Raw genomic sequence first — 27038 nt, 5'->3', positions numbered from 1 at the left:
GTGCCTTTAAAGCCTTTATTCTTGCGTTTATCGCCGCCTGTAACACCGCGTTGGCGGCTAGCCGCGTGCCTCCATAAGTGCATAGTCGCTATCTCCGATCGCGTCGATAACCACCGCAGTTTCGTCCGCAGCGGTTGCGGCAAATAGTAGTTTCGTTTTAACTCGATGCATGCGTCGGCTGCGTGCCTTCACAACTGCGTCGTCGCCTCCCATGGCAGCGTCGATAGCAACCGCAGTTTCGTCCGCAATTCTTGCAGCGAAAGGTAGTTTCGTTTTGACTTGGTGCGTGTGTCAGCCGCCTGCCTTCTGAACAGTAAAGTCGCCGTCCATGATCGCGTCGATAGCGGCCGTGGTTTCGTCCGCGCTTCTTGCGGCGAAAGGTAGTTTCGTTTTGACTTGGTGCGTGCGTCAGCCGCCTGCCTTCTGAACCGCAAGATCGCCGTCTATGATCGCGTCGATAGCGGCCGCGGTTTCGTCAACAGCGGTTGCGGCAAGCAGTAGTTTCGCTTTCACTCAGTGCAAATCTGTCGAAGATAAAGAGCACCGGCTACATCGCGATGGACGGACAATTTGTCGGCGAGCAGCTGAGTGGCGAAAAAATAATCAGGATGTGCGCCCGTTGGTGCAAAGCGCGTCTCAGATGAAAACGCGCGCCGCGAAGGATGTCGCGAGGCCTTCGCCGCTGCTAGGGCTAATCAGTCATGAGATGAAGAGAATTTCAAGTTCCGCACTGGTCTTGTGCTAAATAGAAACAAGATTTGACGATTCATTGAGTAAATAAAAGCGTGTTGACGTAGTGAAGCATTTGTTTATTGTTTTCTTGATACCCTCGATAATTCGACATTCGGTTAATTCGGGGGGGGGGGGGGGGGGAGGGGGGTTTCTTGGCACTTTATGGAGCTTAGCAGGGTTCCCTGGGATGAACATACTTGAGAACCCCTGCCATAGAGCTAATGCATTTTCGCGACCGATTTTTCGGACGAATCTAGGTGCCAATGTTCGATTTTCCGGACTAAATTGCTCGCTCCGAGCCGCGTTACCCAATCTTGAAGGCCGCCATGTTGGATTTTCCGCTGGCTTGGCCGGGCTTGGCTTCCAGTGCCCCCCTGTATAGCCTTCAAGATCAGTAGACACACGCTATCCTCTCGTCTGTGAGGCCATGCCCGCGCTTCCTTGGCCGACAAAACTTCCAAAAAAGCGGCACTTGCCTTTTTTTTTTGCTTTTTTTTTTTTGGTCAGCTCGGCACTATCGTCATATCACTTAAGCGGAATCCGGGGGTTTTTTTGTTTCTTTCTTTTTGTTTTTTAAGTTTCGGTTGCGCCGTACGCTGTGTGCGGGTGAAAGCTTGCGAGGGTCAGCCGGCAACCGCAATTAATCTCACGCACGCGAGAGAGGAAGGCGGCCGGAGGCGCGCGCGGACTTCATTCGCTCGCGGGGCACGGAGAGAAGGCGGCGGAGATGGTTGCATTCAGCTCTTGCGCATTCAGCTTTTCGGACTGCTCGATTTTCCGCACTATTTTTCAGTCCCCGCGAAGTCCGGAAAATCGGTCGGCTACTGTAGCGATGATCGGTTATAACGACCGGATTTCTCGTTTTTCTTGATATCGTTACAAGTGGACTGCACTGTATACGCAATTTAAGGGGGGACGTGGCTTTGAAAATCAACTTCCTGATTTCTTCATGGAGTTTGATGAAAATTGGCACAAATGTTTAGAATGTCTCCCTGATACTGCCATAAAAGTTTCAGAGTGATACCTTGAGAACATTTTATTGAGCAGAATTTTTCTCTCTTGAACTTTCTGGAGGGCCTGGGGAGCTTAAAAAACATGATGGAAGGCTCGTTGAGTATTGACTGCATAGCTCAATGCGTGCTGAAGGTCCCCCCCATGACAGTCTTACTTTTTTTTCTCGCAACACAAATTTTTTAGATAGTCATTTTTCAAGTTACCTTCGCACCAAGCACACTTTCGGGGTGAACGAATAGCCACGCCATAAATTTATAAAATGTCGAGATAAAAATGCAAGACTGTCTCGACCTGCACTGTAGTCCAAGGAACGTGACAAAAAAAAACAGAATTAAAATAGGCTAAACGGTAACGAAGAAATCAGCTCCAGAAACTGAGCAGAAAGGCGAAAAAACAGTTATGAGAAAACGGCTCTCAAAGTTGCACCTTCTCTTCAGTTCTCTAAAACGCCCCAAAGTTGTAATCTTTGATGTGTTTTGTGACGTGGGGCTTCTTGGACATGTGGCCTCTGGTCTGCTGAGCCTTCGTTCTGCCTTTTTCATGTTTGTATGGCATTTTTTACTGCTCTACAAAGAGCATGGTGCCTGGGTTTCAAACCAAGTGAGGTGCAGAACTATGTGGGCATAAATATACAGTAGTTCTAGCGTTGTACCTGCAGACTGCCTCATTGATAGCAGTCTCTAGTGCAGTCAGTGAGACATTGTTTTCTTTTGGTAGAATCGACCATGTTACTGAATGAAGGCTCTCAGCAGCCTTCTGAATCATCTTCCATTGACAATGGCTATGGAGGTTAGGAGAGCCACTGATACATAGGCAGCAATGCAGCTGCTAGGTGCTTTCCAGCCTGTACTTTTGTATGATGCCTCACTTCTGCAGCCAGGTGTCTGTGCCAGCCCAAGTGGCCTAGTGAACAGAGCTCATGATGAGGTTCTCTTTAAGAAGGGGTGGTATGATAGGTATTATTACTAGATATCGTGGCATTACGATAACAGAGTCGGCACGCAATGTGCTAAGTCGCGGGTCCGAGGTGCCGATGTGCGAAATGCCTGGTCGCGAGTCCGCGGAATAGACGCTCGACGAGCTTAGTCGCGCAGTCCGAGGTGCCGACGCACGAAATGCCTAGCCGCGGGTCCGAGGAATAGACGCTCGAGGTGTCGACACTCCATGAGCAATGTGCCGACACGCGAAATGCCTAGCCGCGGGCTCGAGGAGTCGACGCGAGGTGCCGACGCGCGAAGTGCCTAGTCGCGGGCCCGAGGAGTCGACACTCGATGAGCGATGTGCCGACGTGCGAAATGCCTAGCCGCGGGCTCGAGGAGTCGACGCTCGCGGTGCCGACGCGCGAAGTGCATAGCCGCGGGTCCGAGGAGTCGACACTTGTTGAGCGATGTGCCGACGCGCGGAATGCGTAGCGGCGGGCTCAAGGAGTCGATGCTCGATTTGCTTAGTCGCACAGTCGGAGGCGCCAACGCACGAAATGCTTAGGCAAGGATCCAAGCAGTCCGCACGCGATTTGCTTCATCGCCGAGTCGGAGACGCCTACGCACGAGAGGCTTAGCCGCATGTCCGAGCATTCCGTGCCCGAAGCTCGGTCGCGAAGTCCGCGTCACCGATGCTCAGAATGCTTAGCCGCGGCTCTGAGACGTTCAAAAAAGCGGGATCGGCCACGCTACTGTGATGTCCGCATAGCGCCCGCTTTAACACTCGTCGAAATTACGGAAACTGTCCGGAGCTCGCGAGGAGACCGCAACAAGCGGAGCAGACGACGCCATCACGGAGCGAGCACCGGACCAATGGCGAACCGCGCTGGAGTCACGTGGCGGGCGCGGCCAATCGGTGGCTCCGGCACGACCTTCAATCATTTGCTTTTTGTGTGCTTGTTTCTGTATGGAGGAGATAGCTGAAGCGGCAGATTTGAAGACGGAGAAATGCGCTTTCCAACGAGACCAAGATGGCGGCGCTCGGCTGCGCCGTTCCGGAGATATCGTGGCTTGAAAAACGCCGTTCTTTCGCGATTTCCGCACAATTTTTCGGCACCTTGGCTGATACAACAATTTCTTTAGAGCACTTCTACTTGGTTTTCAGTGATGATATTTCAGAATGAGATAGAATAAGAGTTACAGAAACGGAAAATGTGATTTTCAAAAAATCGATTTTTTAGCCATTTTTCGCAATGCGAAAGCCGCGTCCCCCCTTAAGTGTGATGCAAAGGCATTTGAGCGCATTTTGGAGTCTGCTGACCTTGCCCGAGTAGATAATGTGTGGGAAAACGTGCCGTTAATTTTCGTTGTTGCGGGATAGCAGTTTAGCAACATTTCATTGTCGAGAGGTACGAAATGCATTGAATCCTACGGACGTTCCCTGGGAATACGAAAAGATTTCGTTGTCGCGAGAATTTTGTAGTCATGGGATTTCGTTATCGCGGGTTTCGACTGTATGCACCAACCTCAGAGCTTCTGAGAAGTCTGCAACACTCCACGCAAACATAAGTAAGCCCCGTCCTCTGTACCTGAGTCAATGAAGGCCTTGACTGGGTGCCCATTGACACGGCAGTTGATGTACAGCATCACCACTTGGCCGAAGCTCTCTGGGTGGTACTCCATGGCTGCCTCCATGTTGGAATCAATGTTCTGCTGCCTGCAAGAAGCAACACCAACCTTAATTTACAAAAGTGCAGCACACCCAGAAAACACACAAGAAGCACTAACTTCCAGGTGAACGTTCTTCAAGCAGAACTGCCCCCAAAAAGGCAGACTTAAACACTGAGCATGCCAATGCCATAGGTTCATATTTAGAAATGTGTGCACCAATCAATGTAATCAAAAGCCCTAGTGCACATGCCGTAGCAGATAAGTACAGCATTTCTTGAAGGAGTACAGTCAACGTTCGATTTTTTGGACTCTCTAGGGCTTGAGAAAATGAAACAAGATCAAGCAGTCCGAAGAAATGAATGCATGCCTTTTACTGCCCTCAAGGGCTCAAGTCACCACAGTCGCGTCCGAAATAGCTCTGAAGGTCTGCCAGTACACTTGCCAGCATCTCAGTGAATGTACTGTGATAGGAGATGGTGGGTGTGCGCGTTTGTAATTAAGGATCACATACTATATTCTTAAACAGCAGTTTCGACTCTTCAAATACAACGGAACGCACTGCATATGCTTGACCACCTAACACCACTGTATTGTGGAGAAGCTGAATTTTGGAAACTGGCACCATTTGTGCCGTGCTCTCCATGCGTTGAAGACATCGGCGGGGATGACGAAGGCAGAGTCGGCACCTTTACTGATGGCTCGAATCCTTTCAATATATGTCAACAGCAATCAGCGAAGCTCTGATTGTATAACATCCCAGCTACCGGTATGAAATGGCCACATGCACTAAGATATGCTTCCTCATGCACCAGTTTCACCCACTTGAAAAGCGAAATTGACCTGTTTACTACACATATAGCAATGAGCATGACAGATTTCACGAAAAACAGCAAGAAAAGCAAGTATGTGCGGCTGATCGCAGTGCTTCTCTTAAAAACACAAAGACTAAAGCTACAGAAATTATACCACTTGTGAAAAACTTGCATGATGGCACACAAGGCATCAATGTAACAGAAGCAATAGCTCAGTGCACAATATTTGCTGCCTGGAACGTGCAAAGTATGCAGAAGCACACGGCGTCTTTCACAACATGGCATCAAACACAACAGGCATCTTTTAGCTGCTTGCGCTTAAGTGAGCAAAAATCTGCTGACAGCTTTGGGAGTCCGCGGATAGTTCGTGGCTTCCAGTCCATGAAAAATGAACGTGATTCTGGCAGCTCTCGAATTGGTGGGCAGAGCTTTTGAAGCTGTTTGAGAAAATCAAATGCAGGAAAGCAAAAATTAAATTAAATTATAGGGTTTTACGTACCAAAACCAGTTCTGATTATGAGGCACGCCGTAGTGGGGAACTCCGGAAATTTGGACCACCTGGGGTTCTTTAACGTGCACCTAAATCTAAGTACACGGGTGTTTAGATTCACCTTCACTCGACATGCTGAGGCATTCAGCGGCGTGCGAAAACATTCGTGAGATCATGTGCACGCACTTTTACGCCTTCCAGAAGGCGATCATTGACGATTTAGGCTAGAAGAAAACACACACGGATAGTAGAACTCCGTTTTTCAAGGGACCGTGAAAAAAACAATGCAGTTTCGACCGAAAGGCGAAGCAACGATTGCGAGAGCAAGTTAGTGAAAAGCTGCATGAAGTAAGGATAGTAGTTTTATCCGCCGTATAAACTTGTAAGCATAGGCATACTAACTAAATTACGGTGTCATGCACGCACAGGTAAACACGAACCCATCTCGCTCGAAGACAACGCTGGAGTAAAGGGCCGTTTATAGTTCGAATTAACGCGCGCGCACGCTACGTCACGTTGGCGAAAACGAGGGCGCACCGGCGCAGCCAATATTACCCGCGGCTTCCTAGTTCCGACGCGCCCTGACGGGCCCAGCACCGAAATGGCTCCGACCCATTTGTGCATCGGAGGCGATGGCACCGTCAAACCACAATGCATTGCACGCGAATAAAAATGCACCCACGCCGATTCGCTGACATTCACAAATAGCCGTTCAAAGCGGCGCGCAGCTTGAGGATGGTTCTGCGCATGCTCCGAAGATAGCAGCCGACAGATGGCATCTCGGCTGGCGCAGCACAACTGGCGAAGCGTGACTAACCATAAACGACGCTCGCCCGCCGATAACGTCACGGGCCTAGGCGCGGCAGCAGCGTTTGTCTCTCGCTTCAACGCAAACTAAATGTCGAAAGCACAGCGCATACTAAGCTATCGTGCACTAGGCGCACTTGGTCAACATTCCAGATCATTTTGAAGATGACGTGCGCGCGGGCTCGCACTACGTGCACGTCACAGATCGCTTTTAAGATACGGCCATGTGATGCGGCGGCCGCGCCGTATCGGCAATGTGCCGGCCACTTGTTGCAACGTGGCAGTTGCTTGTTGCAACAAGCTGGCTGCACCGCTAAATTTACGTGACCGCCACATTCAAACACAAAGTAAGATAAAGGAAAATTACAGATTATTACAAATTACATGGAAGTCAATGTAGTATTTAGGTCGGGACCGCAAAAATACGACGTAGCAACCAGGAAAATGCAGCAGCAAGGAAGGTTTCAACGGGGTTCCACTATTAGGAATTTTTTCTGGTAAAACTAAATTCATTTTTTCTTGATTTTGTGTATGTTTTGATGATACGAATTTTGGGTGATACGAATATTTCACGGGACCCCACAGAGATTCGTATCACCGAGGTTCTGCTGTATCCTTACTTAGCATACCTGTCTGGTAAATTGCTATTACAATCGATGCTCCGCCTTCCAGGCAAAACTGACTTTTTCAGGCGAAACTGCAGCGGTTGTGGCAAACAGTAGTTTCGGTTTGGCTCGGTGCGCGTGGCCGCCGCGTACCTTCGGAACTGCGTAGTCGCCCGTCTATGATCGCACCGACAGCAGCCGCGGTTTCGTCCGCAGCAGTTGCGGCAAACGGTAGTTTCGGTTTGACTCGGCGCACGCGGTGGCTGCGTGCCTTCAGAATTGTGTGGTCGCCGTCCATGATCACATCGATAGCCAAACACTAGTTTCATTTTGACTCGATGCAATGGCTGCTGGCGCAATGTCACAAACACAGAGGAAGATGTCAAGGATGAAGAGCGCCGGCTTAGTAGAGAAAACAATCAGGATGTGCGTGCAGTAATGAAAAGCGTGTCTCGGATGAAGACGCACGCCGTGGCCACGCTGCGAAGGAAGTCGCGAAGCCTTAGCCATGAACTTTGACGTGCAACACGACGGCTGCAACAACAGTCCGACACCTGTTGTGGAACTGCCCAAAGTTTGTGGTCCTCTGACGGAACCACCGAGGCCAAGGGGAAAGCTACGAAGAGTGGATCCTTCCGTTTACGGAAGCCAGCAGTGTTCTGCAAACGCTATATATCTTTGCGGTGGAGTCGGGCATCCTCCGCATGGTGTGGAGCGGTGCACCTCTCGCCTGCTCGCCCACTTCTTTTCCGAACCCCCATATCCCTCTACCCGCCAATGAGCTACCTTAGTAAATAAAGCTTGGTCATCATCCATTTCAATGACTCTGCACCAAACAGCAACTTTGGCCCCGAACTCCTGACGAGACAATGCTGGTTAGGCCCAGCCGGTGGGAGTGTCGAGCTGCATGTCGTCGCGGCAAGCTTGCCTTTGATATATGTTTGTGCCCGTAGACGAATACACAGATATCTAGCTCGAGATGACTCACACAAGCTGCACTGGCGGTAGCGCACGTGAAGCGGGTTTACGGGTGATCAGCAGGCGACTACCACAGTATAGCAAAAGTATGTGCGCATACTGGTATTAGCGGTGAAAGCTCATGTGTGGACAATGTTCCGAACTGATTAATTTTCAGAACACTTTAAACTGACTGTGTCTTGGAGTCAAGGTCATGATATCTGCACTTTCCGACGAAGTGCATCGCGACGGATAAATGCGAAATGCACTCGTGCCCTCAACCGCTTTTACCGCAATGCATTTGATTTTAAATTGATTTTACTGTCGAAACTTGTTTTTTGGCCTGCCTGATAATGCAGACATTTTCACGACTCCATTTGTGCCCAAAAATATCAGTCGGTGAATGTACCGTATTTACTCGCAAAAATAAAAATATGCGCCAAGTTGGTGGGTGCACTTATTATGCGGGGTAAAAATTTAAGTGATTCTTTTTCCATGGCCACCTCTAAAAAAGTCAGTTTCGCCCGAAAGGCGAACCATCGATTGCAATAGCAAATGCATCGACAGTTATACGAAGTAAGGATAGTAGTTTTATCGACTGTATAAACTTGCAAAGTAATTTAACCAGCATAGTGTCAGCGCACACAGGCAAACATGAGCCAATCACACTCGCTGTCTAAACGTTGACGTGAGGAAGCGCGGCAGCAACAGAGAGCGAAGCGACCTTCGTGCCGTGTATCATTTCAACGCAAAGTGAGCGGCGATAACGGAGCACGCACAAAGGTATAAGCAGCCGTCGCACCTAGACTCAGCCCCCGATGCAGATCGCTTTCAAAATAGGGCATGCGCAGCCGCGCAATATGCAGTTGCTGCGCCGCCTCCCTCCCCTCCCACCAGCCGCCATGCGCACGATGAAATACGGCGCATTTCCTTCCCGCTTTCCTCCCTCGAACGCGGGAGATAGAGCCACGGTCATTGGGGCAGACGTCAAAAGTGCACCTGGAGTGCCCATATGATTCCTATCGCAATAAAAGTAGGACACACAGGGAACAATTCGGTGTCCGATACAATCGTACCCGCCGGATTCATTACGTGGGTAAATGCACTATTTTCCACACACAATCTGAAGAGCCAAAAAGCACATGCATTCGGTGCAGACCACACACTGATAACAGGTGGCTAGAGCAAACAGAGTTAACGTAACCAACTCTAGAGAAAACGCTCCCCATAGTACTCATGCATTTCAATCGGTAACCGCAAAAATAAACACCATACAAATTTGTCAAGCGGACAATCGACGCAGGACGCGCAGCCTAGCGTCCAAGCGACACTACGGAAGCACTTCCGCATCAAATTAACACTTCTGTGCCCACTGCGGTAGCTTTGCAGCTGTGGCATTGCACAAGATCGTGGATTCGATCCCGACTGCAGCAGCCACATTTCAACAGGGGCAAAATACAAAAATGCTAGCGCACTTATATTTAGGTGTGCATTAAAGAACCACAGGGGGTCAAAATTAATCTGTAGTCTGCCACTATGGCGTGCCTCATAATCCGATTGTGGTTTTGGCACGTACAGCCCCCCCCCCCCCCCCCCCAATCGTGAGTACAGTTTCACACTTCTGTCACGATGCAATCTGCCGTGCGAGGCAACAACAATGTTAACCTTCTCTGGGGTTATGAGCAATGGCTCACAACAATGCCTCAAGCGAACACGTTTCACAGTGTGTTTGGTGTACTTCACAGACAAACAGCAGTGGAGCACACAAGTTAACATTCACCGTCAACTCACAATTCTGATATTGCACAAAACGGTCATATTGCACATTCGCCGTCAACATCACTGCTAATTATCATCAATTAAAGGAAATAACAAAGAAAGCTTCACTTACGTCGATTCCCACAGTGTGCGGGATCCGCATAATTTTTCTTTTCTCTCTTTTCCCACTTCGTTACATGTCAGTTGGCTTGCTCCATGTCCCCTCATCCTCCTCCCCACCGCACTCATCACTCTCCCCTCGGCTGGCGCACCTCATTAAGAAGCGCACTGCCTTGCTTGCCTACGGGATTTTCCAGCAACTACATTATACAGTCGAATCCCCCTACAATGAATGCCACTACAACGAAATTTCCGCCACAACAAAGATTTTCCGATTCCCCGCAAGCTGCCCATAGAAAGTGATACAAAATGTCCCTACATAATGAAAGCGTTTTATTCGGTATTTCCGCGTGAATGAACTTTTCGAGAACGAAACTGTGACTGAATTGAAATTGGAACTGCCGAGTAGCCAAATTAGAAGGCCCTTCCAAAGCTGTGACGATCCTATGTCCGTTGGAACGAGCTTTTTGCGAATGAAATCAAATTCAAAGTACCGATTTAAGCCACTGCAATCCACAGCCACGCGTGATCATCACACACCTGCACAAGACTGCACGGGATCACCACAATGGCTGCTGTTTTCTGTGGTCTGTGTCCAGTCGAAATGGCTACATCAACAAAGAAGCGTAAATTTCTCTTTCTCGAGAAGGCAGAGCACATATGATCGCCGAGGTGATCATATGTGCAAAGTCAGGAAAGACCACATTATACTGCACACACAGTTGCGTCACTAGTGGCCAACTTCCCCCTGAATGGCGGCGAGCGGGGTAACAGATTTTTTCCGGCACTTGCCGCAGGGGCGCTGCATGTCCAATTCGAAAAGAGCAGCCACGAGGCAGGTCCTGCACTATAAGCGATAACGTTATAAGTTGTCTGAGCTGTACATTCAACCTTTGCCAGCTTCAAAGAAATGTTCTTATAGCCACTGTGATATCTATACACACAACAGGAAAAAGAAGTTTTTTTGTTTTTTTTACTGCACACACAGGTTTGCGTCACTAGTGGCCAACTTCCCCTCTGAATGGCGGCGAGCGGGGTATACAGATTTTTTTTCCGGCACTTGCCGCAGGGGCGCTGCATGTCCAATTCGAAAGAGCAGCACACGAGGCCTATACTACTTGAATTTCATAACAGTGGTGCACGGAGGGTCATTTCGCAATCAGTCACCAAGCAGCTCAATTTGGGTCGCGCGTTGCCGCAGTCCACAGAGCGCTGATGCCGCATGCAACCAACTGGGCGGCGGCGCTAGTTTAGGCTCAGTACTTTCTTCCCTACATGCGAGCTTGACCCATTCCATCCAGTAAGCGCACAGACAAACTTTATGCTCACTGTCGTTCACAACTTGGTACAGAGGCAAGGCTTTTCTTTTACATTCTTCTAATGCCTCACCATAATTTTTGTAGTTTACAACTGTAGTGGCTTGGGGACCCACACGCCACTTCTACTGCCCTCAGTCTATCCCATGCACGTAATCTCGGGTGTAATCAGCGTTCAGCCACTCAATAACGGCAACAAGCGGATTGCATGTTTCGAAATTCATATTTATTTGCTCCGACTAATTTTAAAATTCCGAGTACTGAAGTTCGATTCAAAGAGAATACCAAATAGCATAACATTCAATTGAATATTAAAAAATATTGAATATTCACCCAACCCTACATATTGCCTCCAACAAATAGCATTGTACCAGCCAATTGTATAGCCACTCAAGGGGCAACAGCCACGACAAGACCGTATACCCATCTCAAGCCCATACTGTTTCCTACGCTTCCTTGTTCTTCATCCAGACATCAAAGGACTGGAATAACCTTTGCACCAAGGCTGTGCTTCAGTCAACCCTGACCTCTTCAAGTGCACCATTGTAGAACTAATGTATGAAAACAGGCCACCCTCAAGCAAAACAACACCTCAGGGACCTTTGTCATACTAGAAATAAATACATACTATAATAAGATTCCCTCGTTTTCCAATAAACTCAGTTGTAAGTGTACACGTATCTGTTCCCTTTCTTACCTGGTGTCCATCTTGTACCAATGCACCTTATAAGTGTTTGCCAACCTCGATACTCACTAAGCGTCATCCTGTTACGTGGGGTATAATATTTACCATATTAAAAATATGTGTTGGTGCCCCTTTAGGACATAAAATGGCCCACATTAAGTCACGAAGGATGTTCAGTGCTCACCTGATCTCTTCGGCAATGAGTCGTTGCGTCTCGGGGTCAAAGGGGTCGGCGTTCATCATGCGGATGCGCTGCCGGTCCCTGTCAGACTTCTCTTTCTGCTGCTCCCGAAGCACCCGCGTGAACAGCTCTGCACGAAAGCCATCAAGACAACAACACTGAGGAGAAGAGCAGACTCCCATCACACAAGGCCTTCATCCCAAGCAAGCAAGCAAAGCAGGGCGACAGGTCTACTGAACTAAGTGAAGTTTCCGTACAGTATAGTTAGCTGAGCACCGGATATCACGCATGTGTGATATCCTGTGTTACTTAACCACTGTACTACCGAAATAAACTTTAGATGCGAGTCAGGGCTCATTTTGTCTTCTTCCACTGCACCTTGTCGTTTGCACTACAGTTAAACCTGCTTATAACGAACCTCCATATAACGAATTCCTGGATATAACGAAGTATTCTATTGATTCATTGATTGATTTGATTGATTTACTTCATTTGTCTTTTCAAGAAAGAGAGGAGCAGTCACAAAAAGCTACTGCAATGAGTAGCTTGACGGGGTGACAGCCCCCTTAGAATGACAGCAACGGACAGTGCGCAAGACAAAAAAATATAAAAAATGAATAAGATCGGAGAAAATGAAAAACAATATATACACAGGAATAATTATACATGTTGGTAGAAGATTGTTAAACATTAGTATAACAGGAACCTGATGTAAAGAGTTTTAGCTACATTAAATAAATTATTAAATAAGGCAACATAAAGAAAACGCGGGAACATTGGAAGGATTGGTGCAAATACACAGTCGAATGAAATCAAGTAATGTTACAGAAAATTTACAAGAACAAGTCACGAAGCTCTTGCCATGTTATGTTTGCTATTTCGACATAATTTTTTTTTGTAACCGGTTCAACAGTGAAGGTAGCTGGTATCGAAGCATCTGTTTACCATAGTTAGTACGATTTCGTGCTACCTCCCACTGTTCCGGATTACGTGTGTTATATGCAACTGCGTTGATTGGCTATGTTTTGCAAAGCGTTGTCCTGTTTTTTTGTGCATAATTTGTAGTGGCGGAAAAGCCTGTATTCGTAAAGTGATGGAACCCTTACTATGCGTAATTTCGTAAACAATTCAGCTGTATGGGACAAGTAGAGCACCTTACAAGTTAATCTAATAATTCGCTTTTGCAGTAAAAACAATTTCATAATATTAGCGTTTGTGGTTGTGCCCCATACAAGAGCACCATAGTTCAGAGTGGAAGAGAATAGCGCGTTATAAAGAAGTAGATTTGTGTTAACCGGAAACAGTGAACAATTTCGCTGCAGGAGTCCAATAGTTCCGACGCGCGAGAGGCCGTGGGGGAGGGGGAGGGAAGGGAGGCGACGTTTAGCTGCGGCACCAAGTGCCTATTTATATCAGAGGCTCCGGCAACAGTCACCAACGCCGCACGCATTTTGAGCGAACGCGGACAAAACGCCGACGGCGTCGACAACAGTTCTGCGTGTTGCCGGTGCTGCTGCATGTCCAAGTTTATACAGCTGATAAAGCTAATACTATCATTACTCCGTATAGCTCTCTACAAATTTGCTATCGCAATTGATGCTTCGCCTTTCAGGTGAAACTGCAACAACTTTTTTAACCAGGAAATCAACGTGTGCATCCCATGACATGGTGGCAGAAAAAAAGACGCCTAGAGTTTTGAAGGACTCAACGTATTCAAGCGATATACCATTAATAAATAGCGGATGCATGGGGCACACCTTATGACGCGGATGAAACATCAGAGCTTTCGTTTTTGCAACATTTAAACCCAGGTGTTTTTGTAGAGACCATTCGTGAATTGATTCAAGAGCCATGTTTGCGCGATTTACTAAATCAACAGCGGAGCGACCAGAGAAGAAAATGCTCGTGTCGTCAGCGTAGATAATGTACTTTACCGTCTCATCAACGCTGACGATGTCGTTGATGTATAAAAGAGATAAAAATGGGCCCAGGATGCTGCCTTGAGGTACACCTAAATTAATCTGTCTTGAGGAAGATGCAGTTAATTTCTACATATTGTGAGCGGTGTCGTAGATACGATGATATTAAGCAGTGTGCGTTACCCCTAATACCATAGTGATTAAGCTTCTGGAGAAGAATGTGATGACTAAGGCTATCAAAGCCTTTGTGAAGTCTAAAAACACACCTAGAACTAGGTTGTGATTTTCGAAGTTTTCAAGTATGTAGTCTTTTTGTGCAAGAAGTGCTAGTTCTGTTAATTTATTTTTTTGGAAACCATATTATACTGGGTTTAGAATGTTAACGAAGGATGCGAGTCGTTTAAGTATTATTTTCTCTAACCCTTTTGAGAAAATTGCCAGGATGGAAATAGGATGATAATTGGAAAAATCGTTTCTGTCACCTTTCTTGTATACAACAGTAACTTTCGCACATTGCATCTTACGTGGGAACACTCCGGTTGTAAGGCACATATTAAAAATATGAACTAGACAGTTCGCTATGATATCAATAACGTATTTAATTGGTGTAACTTGTATTCCTGATGGATTGAGGGACTTGCTGTTATTTAGCTTAATAAAAGACTAAACAACCTCGCTTTCACTCACCGGATCTAGGAAAATGGTGTGCTCGTTATGATATTTTATTGTTGGGATATAATTATTTGTGGACAAAGGGGTGAAAGAGGCAAAAAAGTTATTAAATGCGTTAGAAAGCTCCGATCCTTTAACTCCATTCCGTCCTTTACTAGTTTCGTAAGCGGTTCAGGAACATGACCAATTACCGATCTTAATTTTTTCCAAAGCTGTTCAGAACTCCCTTGAGAAGAGCTGAACAGATCGGTGTAATATTCCTTTTTGGCTAAGCGAATATTTTTGTTGACGCGGTTTCTGAATGCTTTATATGTTTTCAGTATTTCGGCAGACTTTACTTGAACAAACGATCTGTAAAGTTGTTCACGTTTTTGTATTTGGCTGAGCAGTTCATAATTCATCCATGGTTTCGTACACTTTCTTGACCTACCAGATGTTTTGTAGGGGAAACATTCATCATAAATTCGCATAAATTTGCGTAAAAACTTTTCATAGGCTGCATATGGGTCGTTTTCTTTTAAAACATCGTACCAGTCTACATTAGACAAGCAGTCGCGGAATTTTAACAGCGTGACAGGGTTTATTTCACGGTACACGTAAGAGTGCTTCTGCTTTTTTAAAGTGTTAGTTTGAGACAGTGAAATGTAAACAGGCAAGTGATCACTTATAACATAATTAATAACACCTGCCTTAATGTAAGAGCTGTTATAATTGGTTATGAAGACATCTAATGTTGTGGCTGTGTTTTCAGTAATACGTGTAGGTACAGTTATTACATTGTGACATAAGTGAACGTTTAATAATGATTCCAAGTCAAGTTTCATGGCGCTATCAGCACAGAGATTAATGTTCAAATCCCCTCCGATGATTACTGTACACTTGTAGTCATCAACGAATTGCAAAAGTGCATCCAAGAAGGATAAGAAATTGGATATGTTTTGCCCCGGTGGGCGGTAGCAGACGCAATACACAAAGGAACCACATTTTAGGGTAATCACTTCGTAATCGGGCGTAACACATGTAAACACTGAAAGAATTTCACAATTCATTTCCCTAAGCGTTAAGATGCACACTCCACCTCCTCGCCTACTATCACGGTTTAGGCAGTGACAATTATACGCTGGCAAATAAAAGCTTCCGCATCACTACAAAACCACGTTTCCGTAAACATAAGAACATCAAACGGGAAACGTATATCACTGAAAAAATATTCTATGTCGTCATGTTTGTTCCTTCCAGATCACAAGTTCAAGTGAAAGCAGTTTATTCTCTTGTTGAACTCGCTATAACCATGATATGGTTATAGCGAGTTCACCACTCGGGGCAAATTGATGCATTCTTTATAGATTTTAGCAGGCGTTTGACAAGGTGCCGCATACAAACTAATACATAAGCTGAAATTAACCGGCCTTCCCTGCTACTTAGTGAAATGGGTTGAAGCATACTTGCATAGCAGAAAACAATTTGTTGTAGTGGATGAGTGTGCGTCTGATCTGCTCCCTGTTTCTTCTGTGTGCCCCAGGGCAGTGTACTCGGACCCTTGCTTTTCTTAGTTTATGTAAATGATCTGATTGAATTTTTGTCTGATACAGTGTGTATAAAACTTTTTGCTGATGACTGTACCATATACAAGGAGATATTGTGTGAGAGTGATCATGTTGTATTGCAGAACCATTTTAAGGCTCCATATGGGGACCTAAAGCTAGCTCCAAATAGGTCATCTTTACTTCTGATTACAACAGCACGTGCACCCTCTGCTTCCGAACTAGAACTTTCCCATTCGAGTGCCAGGTTAAAACGATAGTCGTTTTCAGCCGCCATGTACGCGTGCTGCGGTAGAGGTCCCTCTGTTGTTTGGCCATATTTTCAACAATGGCCACTGCTAATTTTCACGTTTTTTAGGACTTTCTAGCATCAAGCCATGCGTCACGTGCGCTGCGCACAAATCGAACCACGGTTGCCAGGCTCTTTCCCTGGTTATCAGGGAGCCTGTGAACAGCGTCGACGTCATTTACACTCCATTCAGGAGATTAGCGGTCTTTGCGATGCCATTAGTTTTAAGAGCAGGTTTCATTCGGAGTCCTCGGAACACCATGCACTTCCATATTATGCTCCTGCTGTGCATCTCGAGATTATTTAGGAATGATTCCAGTTCTTTGACTTGTGCATTGTCACAGCAGGGTTTCTTTTCCAGAGTTTCGACGCGCTGTCTTAAGCTGCCGATTAAGACAGTTTCCCACCATTACTCCATAGAAGCACATGTATTTGAGACCTCTACGTAACGAAGTGGCAGTGGGAGACCCCCTCGATATAAAGAATTTTCCCCTCCGACAACCTAGAGATTTCGCCCCAAATTTTGTCGTTTTTGCATGAGCAGCAACCGGAAACACCTCCGCCGCAACAGAATGCGAAGCGAGCGCATGTGTGCGTGCGAGCGTGTGTGAGGCAGGCCTGCATCCCTCGACCCAGCGATCTTGCCGCCGCGGGCGTGACCTTTCCCTCTCCCTTCATTCAAACCTGATCCTGCCGCTTGCTGCAGCTGGCCTAGCCCGCCAAGTCGGCACTCTCTCCTTTTCCAGTTGATGTTGCCGACACGCTGGTGCACGCTGTGACTCATCACACTCGATGAGCGCGGACACGCGCTGTCAAACGCTGTCGGCGTGTGGAAGCGCCGCGGGAAAAGCGAGCGAAGTGACCTTCGTGCTGTTGTCTATCGCTTCAACGCAAACTGAGCGCCGAGAACACACAGCACGCACAAAGCTACGAGCCGCCGACGCACCTACACTGCTAGACTCGGCCGCAACGCAGATCGCTTTCAAGATACGGCCCGCGCAACCGCGCGCCGCCACGCAGTACGCAGTTGATGCCAGCCAGAGTACAGTACAACGCCGCTCCGCTATCCCTCCCCCCTCGCTCCCTCGCCGGCGACTCGAGCGCAACGGAAGAAGGCGCGCTTCCTCCCTGCTTTTCTTGCGTGCGCGAGATTCTGCTCCCCTCACACTTTTTCACTCGCACATGCAGCATACGGAGCGCGGCGACTGCGTTATCGCCCTTGGACTTTATACGGAATATTTATGAGCCGAAACCAATTTTAGGGCCACAACGCGTCACAGACACCATCTTTATATAGCAAATACAGATCTCAAGCGCCATACTTTTGCTGGCGGAAACCGAAAATAGGTCATAGTTGTTGCCCCCGGCACTTTGGGCGGCCAATGCCATCGTCAAGCCACCAAGCCAAGCAACATGAAAAGTCGAAATGGCCGCTCGGGCCGGCGCGGGGTGGCAGTTCGCAACGTATGATGCGGGAACGGTCCCACAGTTGCGACGCAACAGCGGGGTTACCAATACATTGGGTTCTATGGGAGCTGTGCTGGGATCGGCCGAAAACGACGTAACAGCGGGGTTCTACTGTAACACTATACGACACTACGACGCCATCATGACGCTCGCTCTTCGTTTCCGATGCCTCGCGCTTGTGCGAAACGACACGCGTCCACGCATCCGTTACCTGGTGTGACATTCCAAGGATGAGTGCTTCGACGAAAACGGGTGCGCGTTACAATTTAGGGCGCGTTAGAATCGAGTAAATACTGTAAGCGTTTCTTTTTCGAATTTTCGTGCCGAACCTGCATATAACGAAATCCTCTTTATAACGAAGTTTTTCGGGAATTCGTAAATTTCGTTATATCCAGGTTTAACTGTATTTACTTCATGTAAGTGGAAGCTTTATTCTCAAAGAAACTTGAACTGACAGCACAGCACATGTGCACTTGCAGAGGCAACAGGGAACCAACGAAGAAACAATTCTTTTCACTATGGTTTTGTGGCCATACGATTCTTCAATGAGCAATAATAGCAGACTGTTGCTTGTTTATACAATTTTCACACACATTTTTTTGGAGAAAATGCACATAAAAAAATGACATGCACAATAGATTCGAGCACGAAACCAAAACTACATTAGCAACAAGCTATCATCATTGCATTATTAATTTTTTTTAACCCAATCCACACAACATGGCACACAGCTGCAGTAGCTTTGTATCGACTCAGTATTTGCGTGAGGTTGCCACGGTCTGCAAGGCATTTAAGAAATGTATATCTAGAATGCCTAGATGGCACCAAAGATCAGATGCTCAGGGCTGTTAAAAGAGATAAGGAGGCCAGTGACGGGGACAATCAGTGATGCCTGGTCCACTGTAAATAGAGTGCAAGAAATTTTGTTTTGTTATTTGGAAGTGATAACAAATCATCATTACTATAACTCTTTTGAAAACTTTAGTGGATCTGTAATCTCCATCACAGATCCACTAACGTTTTAGACAGGAGCTTCCAACCACCTTTGTAAACTCGCATGTAATATAAATTTTTGCCATTTTTTAAGCCCACCCTCTTTGTAACACCCGACCGGCCTTGATAGAAATGAAAATCTAGTATGTGAACAATGGGTGACCAATATGTTCTTTTATATGTGTAATTATTATTTGCAATGACCACACAAGGTGAGAAATAACTGAAGCACTTGACATAAATAACAGAAGATATCAGACAGCCAGTGTTTGCACTGTTATTTTCCCGAAATTTCACGTGTGGAAAATTTACTTGTACGGCACAATTAACCTTCAGCTGTAAGTTGGCACCTGTGTTCCCTCTGTGCTGTCCTAGTGTGTGCTCCCATTTTTCATCATCAACAAGTGAAGCCACACCACGCTGCCTGGCTCAAAGCAGAGAGTTCAATCTCACCAAGGTCACCCGACAGCAGGGCATCAGCGAGCTGTGGGTTGTTGTGCTTCAGCAGGGCAAGCTGGTCGGGGCTTTTGAGGATCATATCTCGGATGAAGGCCGGCTCCTCTTCCTCTGCCCCACGTGGGCCCAGGCTCATATCTGTCTCTGGTTGGGAGGGGGAGGGGGGGGTCACTCAGCTTGCAACAGACAACTCCGCAAGATCAGTGCAGCCCCTTCACTGGCGAAAACTACTAGGTATGTTCATAAAGTTCACAATATCTGCATCCTAAATTTGGAACAGTCATATACGACAGCCACCAGAATGGCTGCATGCCTCTCAAGTTTTAGCGGAATTTGAAATGCGGAAAGCAGATCCCCTGCTCATGCTTCCAACAACTTTCCCGATGGACGCTGCCATTTTTGTTTTCATGCTGTAGCGGTATTCCGCAGTACTATCGAGAGCACAATTTTTATGTTCAGCTAAAGCTGGAGAGACGTGCATTCATTTTGCTCACTATCATGTGTGACACTTCCAAATTTATGGCACTGATAATAAAAACTTCATGAACGCCCTTTCTTAGCACTCCGGCTGCATTTTCTGTAAGCCAAACTGCACAAGAAAACCAAAAGCAGGCTACGGTATACACTTGTCCCACTGCCTCTCGCCATATTTTTGTGTCGCTGTGGTAATTCCTTTGGAAGCAGCCACCGTCCAGCTTGCTCAGCTGTGCCTGCCAGTTCCTAGCCTACACGCACTCTGCCAAGTGAATAAAAAGACAGGTGGACCAGAGCACTGTGGTCCTGCAAGCCTCCAGCAACAGGATGTCGGTTTCATTTCCCAAGACAAACTAAGAAAAAACAAGAATAGCAAGAACACCCTTCTGTCGAAGGTACTTTTTCTCTTGTGGCTACATTTTTGTGATACTTATTTGCTCTGTCATGCGTTCACAGTTACTGACGGCCAATACATAAATGTATTTCGGTGCCAAAAGAAGCGGCAGCTCTCATCGCAAGTCTGCTTTCATTCTGTTGAGGTTTCAGAATAGCTATGCGTGGCCGGCTTGCTTCTCGTTAATATTTATGCGTTGGTCCAATGTCGAAACTGTTCCATAAAGCAACACTTTTAATCAGAAGAGAGCACTTTTCCCAAAGTCTTTCTGCATTGTGCAGAAGATATGAAATTTCAATGAATTCTAGCTATTTGATGGGCATTTTGCTGGTACGCCTAAAAAAAATATTTGACAGGCAGTTCAAAGCCCTTTGCATGCTGCCAGAGGTGCACCAGAAGCCTTCATGCTGTCATTATCTCTGGCACTAGCACTGTTTCTTTTTTAAATTCGAAAGTGTGGATTTGCATTTTTGGGTGGTTAATGCCTGCCATGTTTCCAATAGCACGCAAGACCTTCACTATGCCGATTTTTCAAATACGGAAAGAAAAGAGTTTCTGAGGCAGTGCTCGGCCATTCCACCAGAACATTAGGCAAAAACAGTGGCAGTAACTGCCATTGATGCACACGGCAGTTCACAAGAAAAATGCAGGGCATATGGCGTAATCAGAATGTTTTGTTGTCAATTTAATATGTTTAGAGTTAATTAAATTTCTTCTTTATAGTGCACACATTTACTTAACATGTCTTTTTCCTGCATACGTGTTACTTAGAAATGTTCAACGGCTCACTTGCAGTCAAACTCTTCATGGGCCAGTGCCTTGTCAGGCTGCAGTTTTGCAGCTTTTACTTCAATGCTCACACACTTGTCATCGAGAAATAAAAGTTCATTGATGGGTTGATTTACACACTAAGTTACTTTATTATCTTAAGTTAAGTATTCTTTCAGCACTCGATCTTCATTCATTTATCAGTAAAATCTCTTAACAGCAGAGAAAATAAAGGCCGAAACTTCCAATTCACTTTAGCAATAGTTGGTGGGTGCGACATCACTAACTTCAAGGTATTCTCACATGTTTAGAACATTTTCGTAAAAAAAAAAGTTTTGAGATTTTACTCGGTTGAGTCCGGCTTCCTTGACATGCAATCAATATGTTATTAATTGTTAATTAATTATTATTATCAATATGCTCTTAACTACTCTCATTTGATCAAAAGAGCTAAGACGAGAACTTGAAGCGCATCTTTTGTTTTTGATTTTTGGTGACTCGCATCTCACTCCCACATTTCTCTCACTCAACACAACCGACAGGCCTTGACGAAGCGCAAGTTCCTCTGCGAGATGCATTCGATACATTTATTTGTTCACAATCACACAGCACGCTTTCGTTTTCTCAGTCAAAGCGTGCTATGCCCAGCACAATGGCTGTGCAGTTGTAGAGCACAGTAGTACGCTGGCAAGCGTCATGTGGGTGCCGATTGTCTGGTTTAATATTTCAAAAATGCACAATGGATTACAAAGGATGCCGTAATGGGGGGGTCTGAAAGTGACTTCAACCACTTCGGGTTGCTTACAGTACACCTAAATGTATGTACTTGAGTATTATTGCATTCCATCACATCATACGCGGCCACCACAGCCATGACTGCCACTTTCTTCACTTTTTCTTTATGGCCTCTGTGCATGTATGCCATCCTATTGTCAAGTGACATGGCAGAAATAACACCCCACAGCTGCAAGCCATGAGGTCTCCAGGTCACTGACTCATTTATAATTTCCGTACTTTGCCCATAGCAGCTGGTCGATGCTGAGCTAGTTAGTGGCGCAGGGACAAAAAAGTAACGTAACTATATGAACTGCTGCGGACTTTTTATTCATTTGTGCAATCAACAGTAGCCATTAGGTTAAGATAGTTTTGGGCTCGTGACAAAATCCGCAAGAATGCTAAGCACCTCCACAGGTGCTAGGAGAATTGCATTCAAATCGACTTAGCCCCGTATTCATAAATGCACCTTAACTTGAAGCTACGCCTTGACTTAGTCAAGTCCGGCTCAAGCCAATGCTCCACATGAACATGCCCAAAGAAACACAATGAGCATCTTGGGCATGTTGAGATCAGGTACTATCTTGAGCCAGACTTGACCAAGTCAAGCAGTGGCTTCAAGATTCATTTCTGAATACAGGGGGTCAACCACCACAAAGAAGCTGACAATATTAATCTTGGGGTTTTATGTACCAAAACCACTATATGAATATGAGGCACACCTTAGTGGGCAACTCCAGATTAATTTTGACCAGCTGGGGTTCTTCACTGTGCACCCAATGCACAGTACGCGGGTGTTTTTGCATTTTGCTCCCATCGAAATGCAGCTGCCAGAGCGAGGATTTGATCCAGCACCGTCGGGTTTAGCAGCGCAACACCACCATGGTGGGTGAAGCAAACTCACTGGTTATATTTTAAGACTTTTCACTCAGTTTCAATTTTGTCATTACTGCCTTTCTCTTGGTGCCATCCATAGTGGGGAGCCATTGTTACAATAAACAGCAGTTTCTGCAGGTGATACTATGGGTGCACCTTGGCCAGCACCATACGTGCACATAATACACAACCAGAACAGACTACAAAAAAAAAAAATCTCAGCGTAAGCATTATTTGTGCAGTTACATTGTGTGTTTTTACACAGTTCTCATCCTCCCGCTTTCCTAAAGCTACGCCAGACAAGATTTATAACCATCTCTAGCCAGTCAGTTTCATTACCTGCCAGAGAATCTGCTGCCAGCATATATTTTGCCCCACAAGTGAACCCTTACGTTCAATGTGGTCATTTAAAACATTTTGCAAACACTCCAGCTATTTCGGAAAACATTGCCACCACTACATGGTAATTGAACACTGCTCTTGTACGGAGGTCGAGAAACTTGTCTAGAATGTGCCTATGCAGCGTGAAGACAAAAGTGTCATAAAATGAACAGCACAAGGAATGATAACTACGTATGTAGCAACCACTACAACCATGAGTTGCAGAACATTAGCAGCTGCATCCATAACACAGCCATAAAAGCTGTCACCATGAAGTCAACACATTGTTTTCATGTCAAAGTGAGCTCAGTAACACTTTTCAGCAAGAACAATTTCACTACACAGAGGTTAGAGGGTTACAATGCTTAAATAACATCATGAACAGCAGCACCAAAGCTGCTGTGATGCATGCAAGAAAGTGTTTTAGTCAAGCAGGTTGCCAAAGAAGTCAAAAAGGAAAGTGGTTGCTAGTAAAAACAGAGGTACACCAGCTAGACATCTTACCTCCAATCAATCAACCATGCATATCATGAGCAATGGGCAATCTCGCAGAAGGGTGTTCCACTTCCTTAATTCGCAAAGAACTTTTAAAGGTGACGCGCAAATACAGAGTCAAGTTGAAATAGCTGGAAAGTTTTCCTCTTTATAGAGTAGATATGAATTGCCGAGATTAGTTATTTGTTAACTATTTTACAAATGGCCCTTAAGAAATGGAAAAATTCAAGACCTTTTTCAAAGAAGCAATATTGCTAACATGCTTCAAAGTGAACGCTGCCATGCAAAACATCACTGCATTTTATCATGTTAAGCTACACTTTTTTCCACTAATAAAACTTATAATTTATAAAGCACATTCTCTGAGAAATAAACACAATGACTGTTTAAAAGTACCTGAAGCGAAGCCTGAGCAAGTATTTGCCTACAGTCTCTTCTTCACCTTAGTCACCTGCACTTGCCAAACTAATTTTGTGGCTAACAACCCGCTTTTGAAACCTGCTAGGCTCAGGAATTTTGCATTGCCCTAGTATGTGCGACCAGTAACAGCAATAACCAGCTTATGTGCTTATCTTCAAATCAAAACAGTCTTTATCTAATGTGTGACAAGGTTAGCATCAGCACTTTTAGTCATTGGGCATCTTATTCGCCATAGATTTGTCAATTCAATACTGTTCAATGTACTGATGGAAGCAAGGCCAAATAAATTGGATCGTTCGCAGCACGTGCAGCTATTGAATAAAAGCAGCTTGCTCTCTAAGAATCCATGGAAAACGCCAAGTGCCCCTAAACAGAATTTGCCTTTCCACCATTTCGAAATGCATTAAGCAATACTCTCATTCAGGTTTTTATGCTTTCAGCACTTAATGATCATTCTGTTGAACTTCACAATGATGATAAACATGACACCTCACTGCGTACTCATTCACAATTTGGAATAAACAGTAAAAGAAAGCTTAGCCACTGTATACAAGCGTAGAAAGAATATAACAGCTGTAGAGATGAAACAAACAATCTTCAGCATGGCGCAGCTTCCTTTCTTTACTTCAATGTGTTGCTTGTTTCAGCTGTGTCATGCTTGTTTGGCAATAAACCAAGACAAGCCGTGACACAGCTGTTTTGCAATCAAACACACTTATTTTTCAGTGCTTCCTTTTGTCTGCTACACAACTACTTCCTGCAACGCTCCATAGAGTAGCTGGATATACGTTGCGCTTTCATGATACGAGGGCGAATTGATAAAGCAAGCAAGTCGCAAGCAAGAATGCGTTTTTTTTTTTTTTTTTGTTTTCCTCAAACCGAACTTGTAACCGTGGATCGCTCCCGAGGGCATAACACCAAGGTGCTTAAAAACAGAACGCGGTCCGATAGTCTGCCAAACAAGAGCCAATGACAACCAAGGCCTTCGATACCGAATCACCACTCCGATTCGGGCGCAGGGTATCTGCTTCACAAGACTGTCTCTGATACTATACACGTACGACATGAGATATGACCATGACACGTAATGCAGATCAGTTTCGTGCATCGGCGTTACTTCTCGACTGTGGTCTTCGTTAGAATGTTTTGCACAAAACGTGTGTGTCAGGTGTCGAGTCGGGCGCGGATGGGTTATTACGCAAGCGTGGTGGGGAACGGCCCAGTCATGCTGCCATGCAACCATGTCCAGAAAAAGGGCTTGCTACCTGAACTTTGGCCGGCCGTCGCCGGGACAGGGATACGACTGAAATCTAGCGTCAGGGGCGGTCCATCACCTGTAAAGAGGACGCGAACGTAGAGAACGCGGCTTGCGACCAAGGGCCGCCTCACCAGAGCTAGTGGACGCGTTGGTTGCGGGCACCAGGTGCTGAATGAGCAGCACATCGCCCTCCTTGATGGAGTGCGACTGTGAGCGAGCGCTTCTCGTCCAGCAGCGGTCGGCCTTCGTGCATGAGCACCATTTCCCTGGCGGGCACGCCGGACTCGAACTCGCAGAGCGCCTTCAGCCCCTCCAACTCCATCTCGGCACCCACGTCTAACATGTACAGCTCGCCCGAAAGCGTCGTCACAGTTAGCTTCATCGCTGATCGGGAAGTCGCGGTGGTAGCACCACCACAGAGGACGCAGCAGCAGTAACCACACACAGCAGATACGGCGTCTGCTGCGACCACGAATGACTGACGCCGACAGCAGCCTGCCCAGCCGCGGCGGAACGCGGCTCATGTCGATGACCCTGGCGCTCATTGCTCAATCGCCACACACGCAGCGCACGCGCCGTTACTAGCCGTTACAGCCAGCATTTCGGGGGCCGCCAAAAATACGTTCTGACTGTTTGTAAACAAAGACGGCGCTCATATGACAATAAAGTTACCGACGAAAGCGCTCCAAACACTGAACTGGACGATATTTCATTTTGAAATTCGCTCGATTTCATTCTCTAGTATTATTTGAGCCCGAACTATCCAAACGACGGATGGCAGCGCAGCGCACTGCGCATCGACGAAGGCGAAGATGAAGAATTAGACACAGTTTTCTATGGATTCTTATAGAAAACAACATGAGAAAAAATTTCTTCCCCCATGACTTCATGACTTCCAGCAGCTGCCATCCTTTTTGGCACAGCATAATGTGTGCAATCAATGGCCTCGGAGATTCGAAACAAAATTGGTTAATATGTTTTTTTTTTTTTTTTTTTTTGAGGGGGGGGGGGGGGTCTGGCGGTCATTTATAATTCACAGAACGGGCTCCCCATAACTCTGAACCGTAGAAATTTCTCTGGTGTGGTCTATAGCCCATAATCCACCACCACTGAGTGCCAGCTTCCTGTAGCTCCCTGCATTATTTTCTTGCAGGCATTATTTTTCTCAAGTCCTTTTCTGTCGGTCGGTCTCTTGCCGAGTAAAGTGGACCCATCCCAGTGATATGGTGCAACCGTAGCTTTATTAAAAGATGCCTCTGCTAGGGTTCCTCGAAGCCCAGCGCCGCCGTCCAGGGTGGAGACAACCCCGCTGGCGCCGCCATATTGAGTCACACGAGCTCAGACTCAGCTACGCTTGCGTTCATAAATAGTGTTACTCGCGGCGCACTTCCAAGTGCTTTGCCTTGATGAGGATTTTTTTATCGGTATCGCATCTGCACATCTTTATAACCAATAGCCGTTAACTCGTCGAAGGTCCAAGACAAATGTATGGCGCCGGGAACATGCCCCAAGTTGCCTAATTCAATTTACATTTAACATGCCGTGTGTATGTTTGAAATACGCACTATTTTTTTTTTTTGCGCTTCGATGCTTGGTGTATAAGGTTTGCGACCCCCTGTGTGTGGAAGTTTTTCTTTTTCGCTGTTGTATTTTGGTTTACACGTCACGCCTCCTTTACCGTAGCCAGCCACTCGCGCACGGCGGTTAGTTTCCCTTGCGTTGCGCGTGCTCTTCGCGTTCGTTGCAATTATTTGACGATATCTACGCGCAATTTTGCTTTTTTTTTTGCC

The 27038-nt window shown here is 46.2% G+C and overlaps 1 protein-coding gene across 1 annotated transcript in view; it reads right to left on the bottom strand.

Annotated features, from left to right (window-relative positions):
- Nucleotides 1-25774, bottom strand: part of LOC119445326 (protein DDI1 homolog 2-like) — a 73347-nt gene extending 47573 nt beyond the window's left edge. The window contains 6 exon segments of the mRNA XM_037709638.2: nt 4256-4383; nt 12072-12198; nt 19406-19552; nt 25256-25324; nt 25380-25458; nt 25460-25774. Of these exon segments, the coding sequence (XP_037565566.1) occupies nt 4256-4383; nt 12072-12198; nt 19406-19552; nt 25256-25324; nt 25380-25458; nt 25460-25630 (721 nt within the window). The 5' untranslated portion in view covers nt 25631-25774.
- Between the last annotated feature and the right edge of the window lie 1264 nt (nt 25775-27038).

The sequence above is a fragment of the Dermacentor silvarum genome, chromosome 3 (genome assembly GCF_013339745.2).
Source record: "Dermacentor silvarum isolate Dsil-2018 chromosome 3, BIME_Dsil_1.4, whole genome shotgun sequence".
NCBI classification, from domain to species: domain Eukaryota; kingdom Metazoa; phylum Arthropoda; class Arachnida; order Ixodida; family Ixodidae; genus Dermacentor; species Dermacentor silvarum.
This window is presented reverse-complemented; position numbering and strand designations above follow the sequence as displayed.